The following is an 18,185-nucleotide window of genomic DNA, read 5'->3' as shown; positions in this document are numbered from 1 at the left end:
CTTGGAACCCCAGGGTCTCCTTCCTGAATGAGATCATACAAGCCACCTCTAGCCCCACTTAGTGAGATGGAGGATGGGGTTAGCATAGGACACTTCCTACTTATTTTCTTCTCCAAGTTCACACTTAGATCACCCATTCACGTTTTCCTCTTCCTTTGGCTGCCATTCATCTTTCCATTCTTTCTGTCCCTGTGTTCTCAGTGATTATCTTCCTTTGCCTTGGTCTGTCTCATTCCATCTCTTTCTCCTTGTTACCCTTATCGATAATACTTTAGCTTCTACGCCCTGAATGTTAATCCTCTATTTTTGTCTTCCTTTCCTTTTCCCTTCCTTTTATTTCCCTTCCCTTTCTTTCTTTTCTTTTCCTTCCATTCCCTTTCTTTCCTCCAATTATTTTTCCTCTTTTGGTCTTCTCTTGTCTGTCCACCTGTATATCTGACTCTCTTATCACAGTACTTCTTTCAACCAGAAGCTTGTAGCCACTGATGGAATCTTGAGGGAAAGGACAAGAAGATTCTGAATAGGTCTAGTTTACGAGAATATTAGCAAGCAGAAGGCTGGGCAGCTGCCTTTTATTTTTCAGATCTGAAATAAAGTGATTTGATGATTTCCAATAGAAAATGTCTTGTCCACTCAAAAAGAAAAGGTGTTATTCAGGAGAGACAAGTGAGACTGAAGTGAAGGATCTCCTCTCAAGTCACGTGGGATGTTGCACCAGTGGCCTGCCATCCGTTGAGAGAAAACAAGGCCCGTTTTTGAGGTCCTGGGGTTTGAACTCAGGGCCTGATGCTTGCTAGGCAGGTACTCTATCCCTTGAGCTATGTCCCCAGGTCTGAAAGATCCATTCTGGACAGGGGGTGGGGATGGGGCTCCATGGGTGCCTAGACTTGGAAGTGATTTGACCGGGAAGACAGGTATGGACAGTGAAGGTATCTCTTGAACAGATGGGCCTGGAGGAATGATCGTGACCCCTTCACTAATCTCACTGGCCCAGGAAGGAAGGCTGAGAGCAGCTAGAAGGAGGCCTTGAATGTCAGGTAAGGAGGGGTAAAAGCTCGGGGTCTTTGAACAGAATGACCTCCACAGGGATTCAGGAGGAAGCTTCAGTCAGCAGAAGAGGCCAGTGCAGAAGAGGCCAGTGGGTGTGGGTGGAACCGGGCTGAGGGAGGGCTGGAGAAGACAGGAGGCGGGTCAGGAAGCTGCTGTAGCAGCCCACGTGCAATTACCTTATTTACCTACTGAAGCCTGAATGAAAAAGGCAAGGAAGGGGTGGCAGTCAGAGGAAATGAGGGGGAGAGTTTGGATAATACTAAATAGGTATCCTTTCATCTCTTTTTCAGTGTTTTTTTTGTCTTTATCCAGTTGTCTGAGTTCCCCTTTGCCTGTGGCTCAGAGGCCTTTCTGCTGGGAATACCCTAGGGCCTGACCCCCATGGCTGGCAGGGATGGGAATCAAAAAGTTCTTCCTGCTTTCCTCAAAGTTCAAAGGCCCCTGAATGCTGACATTCTCCCGGGAGAGCTGGCTTTCCCACTGCATCAGTTCTGGAGACCTTGAGCCTCTAGAGCCGACATTACCTTTCTCTGCACAGCCTTGCTTCTTCAGTAACCCTGCTTCCCACAGTCTCACTGATCAGCCTCAGACCCTCAGCTCTGAGGAGCCACGGTGGCTGGGAAAGCCATCTGCCCCTCCTTCCTTCCCTCCTGCTACCTTGGTACATTCCCAACTCCAGAGCTCTAGGTAGTCAGAGAGCCCAGGAGTGGGAAATCCAGTGCCTCTCTAAGGACCTGATTATTTCCAAAGACTTGTGCTAATTTTCTGATATGATCCTCACATCTCTGGGAGGCACTAAATCCTCATTACTTTTCCTGACCGATGCATTCTAATTAGATCAACACTTAAAAAAAAATTCACAATAGCCACAGGATGGCTTTCCATCTCATTAACTCCTTACTTATTATTTTCATGAAAATTACTGATAAAAATGTGCATCTCCATTTGGTGAGGCTTCGCAGCCTTCTCAGCTCCTATCTTCCATCTCTCCCGTCACCAGGGCTGCGCAGCGTCACCATGGTAACCCACAATAATAGAAACTAATAAATTACAAACGAGATGCTCGTTGAGCAATTATTGTCCTCTTTTATGCAAGTTTCTTGCTAATTTTGATCATAAGGGAAAGTACAATAAGACTCTGAAGGAATGAGTCTATTTCAAGAGAATATTAGCAAGCAGAAGCCTGGGCTGCTGTTTTTAGATCTGTAATAAAGTGACTTGGTGATTTCGAGCACTAGAATGAAGAAATAAACTTCTTGCCCAGTGTCCTGTGAGGTATTCACTCTCCAGTCCCATAGAGATGCCACCAGGGTGGGTTTGGTGTGATATGGAAGGGATCTCTGGAGATTCACGCTGTCACAATGTGCAAGGCACAGCTGGCCATGTCCAGGTTAGCCTGTTCTTCTCCCTGCCCTCAACCAACCCCCAGGTCCTTGCAGGGTGGAGCTAAAAGTGGCACACCTCCTAGGCATCCTTTCTAGCCACCCATTCTTATAAAGTTTACCTGTATCCCACAGTGCGCTGCCTAACAAGCAGGCCACTGTTGAGCTTTCCAGGGGTCTTCATGTGAATTGTTTGGACTCAGGAGCTCAGTGAGAAGGGATGAAAATGGTAATCCTACGGTTTACATAGATACCAGTGAGTGTGGGAATAATAATCGGGTAGCTTTCTCAGTTGGTAGACTCTGGGAAGACATTCTGTACTAGAGAGGAGTTCCATTCTTTTCCATGTGCCGCAGATACCATTTCCTCCCTTTTCAGTTTGGAGGGTGAAGAGAGCATTTCAAAAGGATGCATCTTGGAAGGTGTGTGTGGGGGGGGGGAGCTGACATGCCGTTTGCAGTGGCCCTGAAACTTGGCAGACCAGAAGTGCAGAACTCCAGTGGCAGGGTAAGAAACTGGAGAACCATCAGGGAGAAAAGTCTTCTGGATGCTATCTCCATCTGTTAGGTGGGCAGGATTTGGACAAGGACCACTTTCCCTAAAGCCTCCTTCTCAGGAATTCAGAGTTCACAATTCAAGCCCTTGAGAGAAGCCAGGAGGATGAATCTCATCCTCAGCTACTCCTCTGGGCAGCTTTCCATATTCTTAACCATGAGATCATTCGCTTTGTTGGGAAACCTTGGGCTGGGAAGTCAGGTATTTCTTTCGACATTCCCCCCTCTGATATGATTTCTATAATTTTTCAGTCCTAGAGAAGGCTGATGCCCCTGGAATTGGTGGTGGGATCTGTAGATGGAAAGGACTGTGCTAGCCAGGTATAGTGGTGCATACCTATAATCATCCCAGCCCTACCCAGGCTGAGGCAGGAGAAATGCGAGTTGGAGGCCAGTTTGGGACTAATAAAGGAATCATGAATTAATTAATAGTAAGAGTGGGTCATGGAGAAAGGATCCAGTGAGTTGAATTGCCTTGGTCACACACCTGGCTTAGAACATAGAATGGAAACTGTATGTATTACCTGTGAGTGAAGGTTTATGGAGGGCTGGTTGGGGGAGTAGGGCCCCCCAAGGTCATTCCTGAGCAGGTTATCACTGTGCATCTTGGTTTTGAGGCAGGTGATATAACGGTTGCAAAAGTCCTTGCAGAGTTCATTGACTTTCTCCAACTCCAGCAGGTGGATCCTCAGGACCTGGATTGCCTTCACCATCTGGGGAGAGGGAGGAGCAGTCAATCCAGGTGTCCACATCTCACTTCCCCTCCCCGCCGGGACCCCTCGATCGCAACCACAGCAAAGACAGAGGAGTCGCTATCCTGCATCCTGCTTGTGCTTTCTCATCCACATGATTTAAATTCTCCTTACGGCCTCTTTGCTGATTATTCGCTTGCTTTGAGCCCACGGTTATCACAGCTGTTTCTGAAGCAATTGTGCCATCGTGAGAACAGCGTTGAACTTAAGAGATAGAAGGCCAGGTCCCAAGCTTCTGGCCTCCAGTTTACTATCTGAGTGACCTTGGGTGATTTGCTTAAGCTCTCTGTGCCTTAGTGTCTGACAAATGGGGATAATTATACCCTCCCTGACGACTTTACAGGTTCTTTGAGGGGATCAGAGGAGGGGGTGTCCACGATGGCTCACTCTAACGTGTGAAGTACTGAGCAAGCAGAAGGAAGATTGCGATCAGAGTTTCTTGTAAGTGCCTCAGAGGTCAGGGACTGTCTGTTCTTAAACTTGTATTCTAAGCGCTTCATGTGATGTGGGCTGCCTGGTGGACACTCCATTGATACTTGCTGACGGACTGAATAATCCAGTATGCTTTAGCAGGCACCAGATACCAACGGTGTGCTTTCTGTGCCCTTTGGACTGGTGCGGCTGGGCCTCTGCCTCTTTGTGGGGACCTTCTTAACCCTAACATGGCAACAAGTGACTTTGGCATTGATGTTTGCACTTTGTTACTATCATGAAAAGAAAATAGGATGGGAAGGTACAGGAAGCAGAGGGTTAAAAAAGAAAGCAAAACAAGAATCCTATCTTTGACCCAATCACCCTGAAAGAAGGATTTCTGTATGTATAGAATTTAACTTCCTCCCTCCCTCCCTCCCTCCTTTCTTCCCTCCCTCCCTCCCTCCATCCCTCCCTCCCTCCCTTCCTTCCTTCCTTCCTTCCTTCCTTCCTTCCTTCCTTCCTTCCTTCCTGCCTTCCTGCCTTACTGCCTTCCCTCCTTCTTCAGTGTTGGAGATTGAGCTCAGGGACCTTATGTTTTGACTCACAGCTCTTAGTTTTAATTTAACCTACTTTCAATAATCTTGTTATTATACTTCGGTTTCCTGATTTTTTTTTCTTAGCTGACCAAATGGAGTTTTCTAATGTCAGAATTGTTTTCTTTATTGTCTTTCTTGGTCTGGGAGCTTTGCCAAGACAGAGATGGCATCTAATTTGGCCACCATGTTATCTCTAGTACTAATAAATTATTTGTTGAATGGGTGAAAATTAGTAATTTTTTTCAGGTGATACATATTATTCCATGTGTGTGCCTTACTTAACCAATTATCTGTTGTTGGGCATTTAGATGTATCCAATTTTTCAGTTTTCAAAATCAGAGTTACAGAGAGGTTGAGGTTGAATTCAGGAGTAGAACACTTGGTTCAATCTCCAGTACCACACAAGAAAAGATTACACCAAACATTTTATAAGTGTGAAGTCCTCCTCTGCCCTGGGTTCCATATTATTTCCTTAGGATAAATTCCAAGTAGTGACAGGGAGAAAATCTCTAAACATTCTTTTAGAGCATGATAAAGCCCAATTGCTTTTTAACAGGGGTTTGTTTGTTCAAGTGGTAATGAAGAATTAGATATCTATAAACAAGAACAAAATAAAAGCAAACAAAGTTAAATTTCACATCTTCTACAAAAAGTGACCCAAAATGAATCCGAGACCTAGATGTAAGAAATAAAACGATAATCCTTTTAGAAGAAAAAAATGGAAAAAAAGAAAATCCTCAGAAACTATGGTTCAACAAAGAAGTCTTAGACCTGACATGAAAATCACGATTTAGAATGGAAAACATCTTACTCTTCAAAATTAAAAAGTTTTGCTCTTCAAAAGATCCCGTGAAAAGCCTGGTACCAGTGGCTCATGCCTGCAAACCAAACTACTCAAGAAGCTAAGAGCTGAAGATCACAGTTCAAAGCCAGTCCAGGGAAGGAAAGTCCGTGAAACTTTGATCTCCAGTTAGCCAGCAAAAAGCCAGAAGTGGAGCTGTGGCTTAAGTGGTGAGTGCCAGCTTTGAGTGAAAAGGCTAAGGGACAGAGCCCAGGTCCAGAGTTCAAGCCTCAGTACCAGCAGCAAAACAAAACAAAACTCTGTGAAGAGAATAAAAAGACTATGGATTGGGATAGAATTTTGACAAACCACATACTTGACAAAAGACCTGTATTTAGAAGATATAAAGAACTCCCAAAACTAAACAGCAAAATAACGAGCAATTTAATTAGAACAAGGGCAAAAGACAGGATCAGACATTTTATTGAGGAGATGTACAGATGGTAAATAAGCTCGTGAAAAGATGTTCAATGTCATCAGCCATTAGAGAAATGCAAATTAAAACCACAATGAGATATCACGGTGTACCCCTAAGTATAGTTACAACAAAAAATAATGCTAACCCCACATGCTGGAGAGGAACTAGAATCTAGGTCACTCATACACTGCTGGTGGGGATGTAAAGTGGTACAACACCCATGGAAAACAGTATGGCAATTTCTTACAAAATTAAGTATATGCATACCACGTGACACAGCCATTGCATTCTTGTACACTTGTTCCAGAGAAATAAAAATGGACACCCAATAAAATATGTCCATTTATTCACCAAATCCCCATATGTGAATGTTCAAAGTAGTTTTATGTCTAATAGCCCCACACTAGAAATAACCCACATTCCATACCATGAAATACAATTTTTTTAAAAGGCATGAACCAGTGATACATTCAACAGTGTGGATGTATCATAAGGCAGTTGAGCTGAGAGAACAAAAAAACAGTCTGAAAGAATCCTATAATAACTACACAATGCCATTTATATACCATTCTTGAAAGGACAAAAATGATAGCGATGGAATCTAGTGACTGAGAGGTGGTACAGTGGAGGAGGGAGGGAGGAAGGGACTCTGTACCCTGATTGTGACAATGTCTGCGTGTCTAAATGTGATCAGCTTGCATAGAATCCAGCACACCTAGGTATACACACACGTGTGTGTGTAAAACAGGCAAATTTGAATAAAGTTGATAGCCTATTCCTTTAAAAAATATTTTAAGCAGTTGTTCAAAGGGGTTTCAACTCAACATGTCAGTTTACGAGTGTGATGCATCTTGACCAATGTCAAGTCTTAGTAGGCCATTCCTGTTGGTGAAATTGTGCAACAGTGATGCAAGGAGAGACGCATGATCCCTCCTTATTAATTCTTACAACTGCATGCGAATTCCTAATTATATCAGAATTAAAGATAAAAAGATGTGGAGGAAGCCTTATTGCTTTTCCATATTTAGTTATGTTGACTCAGGTAATACATGGGGGTCTTTGTTTAATCCCACTCTCCCAGCATTTGTTAGCATCTTGATGCCTGTGAAAGAGTTCAGACAGTATTAAAAAAAATAAGGAAGGAAGGAAATCTCTCCCTGAGAATTTTGGCTGTGCGGTGTGTATAGGGCCATGTGGCTACAGGCAGGAGGAGTCTTGCCCTTCTCTGAGTCTCGTTGACATTTCAAGTTGAGAGCCCATATTCCCTAGGCTGGGTTTGTGGGCAAGGACTGAGCTCCATTAATTAAGGGGTTTTGGAGTATTAAATTAGGCTAATTGTGGAAGTGGAGGTGTGCCTCAAAGTGATCGCACAGCAGCCTTGAATGAAAAAGCCAAGTGAGAGCGTGAGACCCTGAGTCCAAACCCCAGTATGGGCACACAGAAATACTGGACTCATTGTTACTCATAAACAGAAACTTCAGAGTTGCTGGACTTCATACAGAGCTCAGCTACCAAGTCTCATCCTGTGGAGAGACAGAGAGAATGGATGGTTCTAGGTAAGGTAAGAATGGTGACATCAGTATGGATCATTTGGAACAAAATGTGAAATTAAGTATTTAATAAAGAATTGTTCTTGTTTAAATTTTTGCCTTGATTTTCATCACAAAGATTTTGGCTTATACCTTATACCTCTCTGAATAGTGTAAGGTGCTTAAGAGACACTTGTTGATGGAGCAATAGCAGTGCCTAACATTTTGTTATGGATTGGCAGGTCAAGCCATTCCGTGTCTCACCCTATTTATTCCAGCCAACCACCTTTGCAGGTCAGTATCCTTATTGTTCATATTTGATATGTAAAGAAGCTCAAGGTCAGAGATACTGAGTTTTTCTTCCTTAAAAGTCACATGGCTGGGATGTGATAGGAAAGCACATTATTGTATACCCACGCCAGACTCCAAGGATTCATGTAGACAGAGAAAATGTTGAGGTAAAGGGTGGATGAGTTGGAAGAGAGGGCGGAGCTCAGTGTCAGGGAATGTAGGGTTCTAGCAAACCAAATAGCTTTGCGACATTAAAGATGTTTTTTTCCAGTGCTGGTGATCCAACCCAAGGCCCTTTGAAAGCTCTGCAAGATATTGCTAAACAGTATCTCCAGCCCTTCTGTGCTGCATTTTAAATCAATATTCTATTGATTCATTTATTTTAAAATCTTCTTGTGAAGTAATACACCCTCACACACAAATATATGCAAATATATTCACACAGAGAAAGTGAACAAACAGCCCTGTATGCTTATTTCAAGTGCATAGCCAATACTTACTGATTAGCAAAAAATTAGAAAATTTAGATACGTGAAATAAAAAGTAAAAAATACCCAGAATGCTTTGCTTAAGTGCAAAACATGCGCAGTGTGTTGAAATTAGACCTTGTGTGCAGTGGTCAAAGTGGACCTATCTTGGGTCTGACAAAGTGCAGCTGAAGGATTAGTTTTTTATGGGCTAATAGAATTGGTTTAAAGATTTAATAAGGTAGAGTAAATCATAATGGTACTCTGAGGCAATGAATATGTACGACCTCTTCAATATTAGAGAAAAAGATGGGTAATATCATTCAATTGTGTGTGTGGGGTATACTGCTTCTCTAGCAGAAAGCCTGTAGGGCTTACTGCCAGACAGGCTAGTTGTGAAGCCAGGCCCACTGTGGGCTCTTTGGGTGCCAATAGGCAAATTCTATTATTTCTCAGCCTCCGTCTCTTCGTTTGTAAAGTGGGGGTGGTAAATATTTCTGACTCACAAGACTTAGCAAGGGCTACCAGATACCAACATGAAAATGCTTTGTAAGTCTCAGGGAAGCAAATGGATTTGTCTAAAAAATACCTTTTAATAATTTCTAATGTTTCATTGGCGTTTCCTGTTGCTACTCTCTATTCAATAATTCCCTCCATCCCTTTGTGTTTAGTAACACATCCTCTATCATGTATGTTTAAAATTTGGATTTTTGGCTCTACATCAGAAAAAATGTGCTGGTTTATTTAACAATATCTCTTCTTCGTTTTTCTTTTTAGTCGGTTATGGGGCTTGAACCCTGGGCCTGGGTGCTGTTTTTTTTTTTTTTTCTTTTTGCTTATGTGGTGCTGAGGAATCGAACCCAGGGCCTCATGCATGCAAGGCAAGCGCTCTACCACTGAGCCACCTTCCCAGCCCAATGGGTGCTGTTTTTGAGCTCTTTTGCTCAAGGCTAGTGCTCTACTACTTTAAGCCACAGCACCACTTCTGGTTTTCTGGTGGTTAATTGGAGATATGAGTGTCATAGACTTTCCTGCCCAGGCTGGCTTTGAACTGTGATCCTCAGATCTCAGCCTCCTGAGTAGCCAACAGTGTGAGCCAACAGTGCCCAACTTATTTAACAATATCTCTAAATGACTTTGATCATATAAAAATTATTACAGAGCAATAACAATGCCATTTAATTTAACATCATCACCAGGTGAGATGATGAATGTGTTCTTAATTTCTCTGCCAGGTTTTGCTCTATCTTTCAGATTCTCTACCTCCTTCTTTTTTTTCTTCTTCTTATTTTTTATTGTTATTATTAAGGAGTTGCACAGGAGGTTACAATTCCATAAGTCAGGCTATGAGTACAGTGCTTCTTGAGCAATGTCATAGCCCCTTCTCTTTCTAAATAAAGATCCAGCCTTCCTCAGGTGCCAGTAGCTCATGCATGTAATCCTTGCTACTCAGGAGGCTGAGATCCTGAAGCCAGCTGGAAGCCAGCCCAGGGAAAGAAAGCCTTTAGAGTCTGATCTCTAATTAACCAACAAAAAGTTGAAAGGAGAGATATGGTATGAGTGATAGAGTGTCAATTTTGAGCTAAGGGACTGTTTGCAGATCCTGAGATCAAGCCCCAGTACTAGTGAATACACCTGTGCACGCATGCACGCACGAGCACACACACACACACACACACACACACACACACACACACACACACACAAATCTAGCCTTCTTCTAAGAGGTCCTCTTGAAAATAGCAAAGCAAGATGGAGCCTCACATTTTCATGACACAGCACTGTATAAAAATCCATAGTCCCAGGAAAATACCAAGATAGGGGCTTCTTATTTTCAATGAAATTACATGTTATGCTGCCTTGAATCTATTATTTGCTGTCTGGGCACTTTGAACAAGTTGCTTAAACTTTATCTGTCCAATTTGGGATGATGGTAATACCTACACACTGAAAAGACGGTGTATGCAAATGTTCTGGACATACAGTAGGGTCCTCAGTATATGCGGATTCTTCTTGCCAATGTGGCTTCTCCACCTCAATGTTCTTTTCTAAATGGCTGCTGCTTTGGTAGGATGTGGCCTTTCCAAACATTTGTATACACAGCACTTTACAATTTACAAAAGGTTTCTGTCTCCATGATCTTGTCTGAGTTTCATCACCACAGGGATACAGGCAAGGTTGTCAATCACTCTTCTAGAGATTAGGAGATGGAGGCTTAGAGATTAGATAACCTGCTCAGTTCTTTGCCAAGGGAGCGACTTCCTCCCTCCCCCCTCTCCTCTTCTGCAAATTGAGAAGCTGGGACTATTCTCCCTCACTTACAGAAGAAGGAGTTTATATAAACACACATTCCTTAATGTGCTCTGACATTTCCTGTGTGTCACTGGGGAAGCCAAACTCAAATCTAATCAGGAATTTTTCCAGCCTGGGCAAGCTTGGCTTGACCCAGTTGGAAATGTGGGGTCACTAGGCTAAAAAGTGGAACATGGAAGCAAGGTGAACCCGAGGGACTGGAGGACTGCCAGAATGGGACTGAATGAACATTTTACGGAAGCTTCATGCATGACAAGTCATATCAGGTTGCTTGAATCACGAACCCAGAATTTGGAGAAGCCATAGAGAGTCTTGAGAACAAAGTCTCAGAATTTGGGGGAGTTAGATCCACTTGATTCAAGTCCTAGCTATGCACCTTATTGTCTAGAGAATCCTGGGCCTTTCATTTCTTCTTCTATCTAAGCGAAGGGACTACTGTGAGAATCAAATAGCAAAGTAGGGTAACCAAAGAAAATGGAGTTTGGAGGCTGTCTTTAGTCTTTTGCTGCTCCACAGTGACACCTTAAACAGTTAACTACCTGTAAAGTAGGAAAATACCCTTGACTCCTATGAACTATGGCTCAGTGGCAGCCAGCTTGCCTAGCAGGTACAAGGCCCTGGGGTTGATCTCCAGCACCAATAGATAAATAAATAAATAAATAAATAAATAAACAAATAAATGCAACTCTTAGGTATAACTGCTTGTTTAGTTAGTTGATGCTGGAGATTGAACCCAAGACTTCAAGCATGTTAGGCAAGTGAAAATTGGGCATAATATTATTAATATATGCCTTGTGGATTTGGAAAGAGGCTTAAGTAAAGTGTTTAGCTTGGTACCTGGCACCTGGTAAGAACTCTATAAATGTTAATTATTACCAGCATTGATTATTTTTATTTCCTTTCCTTCCCTGGTGTCTGTAAGATCTTTAGCTCTTTTCTAGGTTTAAAAAATAAAAAAATAAAAAGCCTGGTTTGAGGCTGCAGAGAATGAATCTCCCAACAGGGCTGCCTGAGGTCTCTGTGGGCCTGGAGCCCTGGGCTGGATCCTTCTCCGGCCTCCTCATTCCCAGCCTCCAGACTCTGGCTCTGCCTTTTCCAAGGGGCCCAGAGGTCTAGGGAGGCCCCCATTTTGGAGCTGTGGCTTTGTGGTCAGGCGGCAGCCATAATCTGTCCCCGGAGCCACAACCAGAGCCTCATTAAAACATGCCCATAAATGTTAAAAAATTTACACATAAAAAAATTCCATGCATGAAACTGAAACCGTACGTTTTACAGCTTTAGTTTGAAATCTTGCATAATATATAAAACCTTGGCCCTGCACCAAGGGCCCATAAATCAGATTTTATAAAACAAAAAGCTTTTACCTTTCAAAGGGGTTTGGGGAACTTGCAAATTTTACAAACTTAACCAACTGCCAGTCAGAGGCTGCTGGGTCCAAGGAGGGGATCTGGGGGCCAGGTGAGAAAGGTCTGGAGAGTGCTGGGAGGGGAGGAATTGGGGCTGACCTTTTTCTGGGGAACCCCCACTGGGAAATTCCAGCTTAGTCACCAGGAGGGTGGAAAGCTGCCACAGATGGTGTGGAAATAGGGAGGTAAAAAGGGTGAGAGTTTGGGAACCCAGGGAAGATATTGGTGGCACTAGTTTGTTTCCAAGTGAGAGTTTTATTGCCACCGGGGGAGAAGGGAGGGGGAGCCACTGCAGAAGGAACACAAATCAGGTTCGGGTCCTGACAAGCCACATCTCTTCTGTAGATCTTGTGGCTGTCCAAATCCTAAGCAGTAAAAGGTGGAGTGGAGTGTGGGGTAAGGGCGGGGAGCCTGGAAGTTGGGGCAGGTAGACTTGCTTCTCTGCATCTTATGATTCCATATTCTACCCTGTAGGGGAGCTGTGATGCAGCAGAAGGAGGGATTGATGGTCCCTCAGAAATCTACAGCTGAGCCCACCCCCCCAATCTCTAGGGAAGTCTGGGAGCGCTGACTCAGCTGTTCTCATGGGGATTTGTCTGGAAAAGCAGCTCTGGGACACTGTGGGGAGCCTGGGAGTGTATGACTGGGTGGGGCTAAGTGGGTGGGAGAAAGCAGGGCAGGGGCAGAGAGGAGCTGGAGAGGCCAGGCTCTGGGTATGGGGAGGGGATCTTGAGAGAATCACAGTTTAGGGGAACCGGAGTGCCCTCCTGACAATCCCATCTATGAAAGTCAATATTCAAGGGCAAAGGAAAGCCACCCTGACACACACATATATAAAAAATAAATCTCTCAATTATCTCAGCTCATTTGCTTGGGGTCCCTCATTTTATGTCCCTGCTCGGCTGCGCAGTATATCTGTCCGGAGAAAGAGTTACAGTCCGTTGGGCTACGTGTGCGGGGTTGTAAAAAATACAGATGCCAAATTAACTGGCTGTGGCACTCGGCAGCTGATTGAGCTGGTAATAACGTGATCTGACCTTTTTCTAATTTCTAATTACGTGCATCTCGGTTGTGCTGGCGACATGATTCTTGTTCTAATGATGATTCCTGTGCCATCATCTCCCCTGCCCCACACAGGACCAGGGGCAGGGGTGGCAGAGGGCATTAATTTCCCTAGGCCCTTCCTCCCCCAAAAAGTTTCAGAGTCCTGGCCACATCTTTCTAGTGGCTAGGGGATGATGTCAGAGAGCAGGAACACCTTGCATTTGAGATTAATCCTCAGATGCAAGGTATTTTTAAAGGCCAATTCCATAAGCCAGCTCGTGGATTAATTTTTATGACCATATGAAATGGGTGCGTTATCTCTGCAGATGAGAAAACTGAGCTTCAAGGGACTCCCATCCATTACGGTCACACAGACAATAAATGATGACCCTAGGTTCAGGTCTTTTTGTCTCTAGGTCTTGTTCACATTTTCTATTTGCCCAATCAATCAATCAATCAATCAATAATCTTTAACTTGTTAATTCATTTAGCTAACTTACTTTGGAAAATCTGGTCTGTATGAACAGATAGATGTCCAAAGATTACTCCATCAGCTGGACCATTCCTAGGCCCATCACCTGAGACAGGACCAGGGGACACTAGATACTTGAGGCCATTGAAGTTTCCATAACGTCCTCAGGTCAGGCCTAGCACATGGTAGACACCAACCCAGTCTCATTAGATTGAATGGAGAAATCTGGTTACTTAAGTGATCAGAACCCTGAGACACCTGGGCAGGCTGGCAAGAAGGAGCATGGAGCTGGACTCTTGTTTTTCTTTCAAGCTGTGCTGGAATGGGAAATTGTCTCCAGTGGGCCTTCCACAGCTCATATGTTACGTGAGGGTAGGCAGGGCAGGTGAGGTTTGGTCCCCAAGCATTACCACCTCTTAAAGTTTAAATTCCTTCACACGATTAGGTCTAATTTTAGATCTTCCCTTACCAACATAAGTCTCTTTCTGTGTCAAGTAGAGCCCTAGCCCTTAGGTCTATTCCAGCTCCTGCATAAACGGCTGCTTCGTTTTCGTGGCTGCCTGAATCTGGGTTTCTGAGAATCTGCTTCCTAACTTGTCTGATTCTGATTAGCCAAACAGCAGGGCAAGGCCAGACCTGCCTGCCCTTCACAATAACCAACTGGAGAATCTGCTTTCCTAAGGAATTCCAGAGATGGTGGGCTGACCACTTGAGCAGTGGTGGGTTGTTCAATCCCTGTTGGGGAAAAGGAGATGCCAGGGCCCAGCAGTGGTAGATTTGGGGGTGTTAATGCCTCTGCTAACACGCCTGACAGCCAGCCAGTGTTCACCCTCTGCCTGAGGCCTGCCCTGCTCTCTAAATGATGGCCCCATCACAGCCCTTCACAAATTTCCGGGCCACATGAGCTTTCCTAGTCACTCGCTTTTGGACTCCATAAAGTACCACGTTTGATGCTGAGAGAAGCAGTGGTGTGGATAATTCACTGCCCAGAATAATACCAAAGTCATTTACATCTGTTCTGCAGATGCATCCTGTGTGTGTGTGTGTGTGTGTGTGTGTGTGTGTGTGTGTGTGTGTGTGTGTGTGTGTGTGTGTGTGTGTGTGTGTGTGTGTGTGTGTGTGTGTATGTGTGAGTTCTATTTTTCTTTCTTCCTTCTTCCAGCCACATTTGCTTTTCTCATTCTGTTCTCCTTTGGGGAGCAGCTACTGCCTAAAATTCTGGGTGTAAGAGGTCAGCATTATCATCAATCAGTGTGTGAAAGAGTTTTGCAGAGTTTCCAAATTTACCGTGCATAATCTGGGCAATCCATCCCCACTAAAATCAGGAGCTGTGGTTAATAATTCCAGGAGGACTAATCAGGGTTCACAGAACAGCCATTCTAACACTTTCCCACCACAGAATTCCCAGGGGATAAGACTATGGTGTGCTCCAAGTTATACAGCACTTGCCTAGCAAAACACAAAGCCCTAAGTTCAAATCCTAGGATTGCAATAACAGCAACAAAGAATTGCTGGTCTAGATGAGAATTTTCAGATTCTATATAACCTAAAGACCACCAAATCTAACTAAAGATGGAAGTTTCCCCAGGAGATGGAAATTGCAGATTCACAGGTTCCCACCCTGAATTGAATCACAATTCTTTGGTGTGGTCAGGGACTGTGTCTTTTTTTTTTTTTTCTGAATCCTGGGACTTGAACTCATGGCTATGAGTTCAAGTGAGCTGCCCCTGAGCTTCTTTTGCTCAAGGCTAGTACTCTATTACTTGACCACAGTGCCATTTCTGGCTTTTTCTGGGTAGTTTATCAGAGATAAGAATCTCACTGACTTTTTTTTGCCAGGACTAGCTTTGAACTGCAATCCTTAAATCTCAGCCTTCCGAGTAGCTAGTATTACAGACGTGAGCCACTAGCGCCTAACTGAGACTGTGTCTTTTAAGTTATAGAGATGATCAGAGTGACAAATAGTTTGGGAGTCTAATCCACTGTGTCACCTCTGCTGGACCTCCTAGCATGACTGTGTCTCCAGATCTGTCTTATCATATTTAGGAGTGCTTGTTATCCAACCCTCTGCACCACAGCCCATCCCCACCATCTTCTCCATGAACAGTCCCAGACTCAGAACAGCTGCTGTTCTGAGCTACCCTCTGGCTGCTGGGCCATCCTTTCCTCTTGCCTGTACTGCAAGCTGGGGAGTAGTCAGATGCTTGGTCCATGGTGAGCAAAGGTGGGAAGAACGAGGCAGCAAACACCTGTGCCTAGAAGGCCTGGTTTTAGAACTTGGACATGTTTCTTAGCTGTAGAATGCTTCACAACTCCAAAGTTTTCACTGAATACAGTAATGAAGGAAACATTTCTAGGGTGTTTTTAAGGGGAGATGAGCAGAGGTTAGGGAGGCTCTAGACAGGGGTCGGGATGAAGGGTCTTTACCAGATTGTCCAGTTCTGGGTCATCACTGAAGAAGGGTTTGTGCTCCTGTTCCTGCTGGTGGACAAAGTTCTCGATGTCCACGTCAAAGCTGGCGGACGTGATGCACTCAGAGCCCTGGGTGGCCTGTTCACATTTCTCAAACAGCAGCGTCAGGAGCGGGAAGAGAGGGTGCCTGTGGGGACATCAAGAGCTCACACATGCGCACACACAGAGACCGTACTGCTGGCTGGACTATGATGTTTCCTTCCCATATCCCCATGCCTACTTCCCTCAACATCCCGCTCTTTCCCCAATTCCTAGGGTGAGCCTAGCCGGTATTATTTCCTTTCTTGGCCTCCCTCAGTTCTTTCCTTTCAAAGAAGTAGGAATCCCTTCTTTCCTCCCTTTCTTTCTTTCTGTCTGCCTTTCCTTCTCTCTCTCTCTCTCTCTCTCTCTTTCTTTCTTCTCTCTTTCTTTCTTTCTTTCTTTCTTTCTTTCTTTCTTTCTTTTTTTTTTTTTTTTTTTTTTAATTTTTTTTATTGTAGAGATACTATACAGAGGGTTACAGTTACATGAGTGAGGTAATGAGTACACTTCCACTTCCTCTTGAACATTGTTACCCCCTCCATTGTTTTCCCCCTACCATCCCCTCCCTCCCTCCCTTCCCCAAGGTTCTTTTTTTTTTTTTTTTTTTGATCGTGATTAAGTGATTACTTAATTTCCGGAAATTCACAGTATTGTGGAATAATGATGCTCATTTAAAGTCACAAGTTCATTCTAACTTTCCTGGAGCAAATTGTCTATCACAGTCTGTAATATATAACGGTGCTCATATGTTATATACCATATATGTGATCAGCAGCATGGGGATATTTAGTAGTGGTTCAACCAGATGAGTGGGAGTTCTTTGTTTCTTAAGTCCTGTTAGTTTTGTCATATCACCTAACATTTTGGATTCATCATCCACTTATCAGGGAGACCATGTACTGTTTGTCTCTTCGTTCTTGGCTTACCTCGCTCAACATGATTCCTTCTAGCTCCATCCATTTCCCTGCAAATGCCATTATTTTGTCATTTCTAATGGCTGCATAATATTCCATTGTGTATAGATACCACAATTTTTGGATCCATTCATCTGTGGTGGGGCATCTAGGTTGTTTCCATATCCTAGCTATTGCGAACAGTGCTGCAATAAACATGGAGGTGCACGTGTCCTTGTATATTGGTTCCTGTTGTTCAGGGTAGATGCCTAGAAGTGGTATGACTGGGTCGTAAGGGAGGTCAATCTTTAGCTTTCTAAGGACCCTCCAGACTGCTTTCCAAAGTGGTTGTATGAGTGTACATTCCCACCAGCAGTGTAATAGCGTTCCTCGTTCTCCACATCCCCTCCAGCATTTGTCGTTGGCTGATTTGTGGATGTGGGACATTCTGACTGGGGTAAGGTGGTATCTCAGGGTTGTCTTTATTTGCATTTCCTTCACCACCAGGGATGATGAACATTTCCTCATGTGTTTCTTTGCCATTTTTATTTCTTCATTTGAGAAGTCCCTCTTTAGTTCCCTTGCCCATTTAGTAATTGGTGTGTTGGGTTTGGGAGGGATTAGTTTCTTGAGTTCCCTGTATATACAGGATGTTAACCCCTTGTCTGATATATTGCTGGTAAATATTTTTTCCCAATTAGTTGGTTGTCTTTCTAGCTTGGTTGCGATAGCTTTATCTGTGCAGAAGCTTTTTATTTTAAGGTAGTCCCATTTGTCGAGTCTCTCTCCAATTTGTTGTGACCCTGGGACTCTGTTCAGGAAGTTCCTTCCTGTGCCTATTAGTTCAAGTGTCTCTCCTACTCTGTCCTGCAGTAGTTTCAGAGATTCAGGTTTAATGTTAAGGTCTTTAATCCATTTTGAGTTGATGTTGGTGCATGGTGATAGGCTGGGGTCCACTTTTAGTTTTCTGCATGTGGCTGCCCAGTTTTCCCAGCACCAACGGTTGAAGAGGCTGTGTTTCTTCCATTGTATGTCTTTGGCTCCTTTGTCGAATATCAGCTGGCTGTAGGCCTGTGGATTTATTTCTGGATCTTCTATTCTGTTCCATTGGTCTTCGGGTCTGTTTTTGTGCCAGTACCATGCTGTCTTTGTTATTATAGCTCTGTAGTAGAGTTTGAAGTTCGGCATGGATAGCCCTCCCATATTGTCTTTATCCCCTAGAATTGTTTTGGCTATTCTAGGTCTTTTGTTGTTCCATATGAATTTTTGG

The 18,185-nt window shown here is 43.8% G+C and overlaps 1 protein-coding gene across 4 annotated transcripts in view; it reads right to left on the bottom strand.

Annotated features, from left to right (window-relative positions):
• LOC138838847 (homeobox protein PKNOX2) overlaps positions 1 to 18,185 on the bottom strand; it is a 261,583-nt gene that overhangs the window by 29,444 nt on the left and 213,954 nt on the right. For all 4 annotated transcript variants that reach the window (XM_070038240.1, XM_070038238.1, XM_070038241.1 and 1 more), the window contains 2 exons: positions 15,957 to 16,128; positions 3,511 to 3,699 (listed from right to left, as the gene is read on the bottom strand). In XM_070038240.1, coding sequence (XP_069894341.1) covers positions 3,511 to 3,699; positions 15,957 to 16,128 — 361 coding nt within the window. The remainder of the gene's footprint in view (positions 1 to 3,510; positions 3,700 to 15,956; positions 16,129 to 18,185) is intronic.

This window comes from Dipodomys merriami, unplaced genomic scaffold, assembly GCF_024711535.1.
Source record: "Dipodomys merriami isolate MVZ:Mamm:240054 unplaced genomic scaffold, mDipMer1.0.p SCAF_29, whole genome shotgun sequence".
Lineage (NCBI taxonomy): Eukaryota > Metazoa > Chordata > Mammalia > Rodentia > Heteromyidae > Dipodomys > Dipodomys merriami.
Note: the sequence above shows the minus strand (reverse complement) of the source record. Positions and strands in the feature narration are given on the sequence as shown.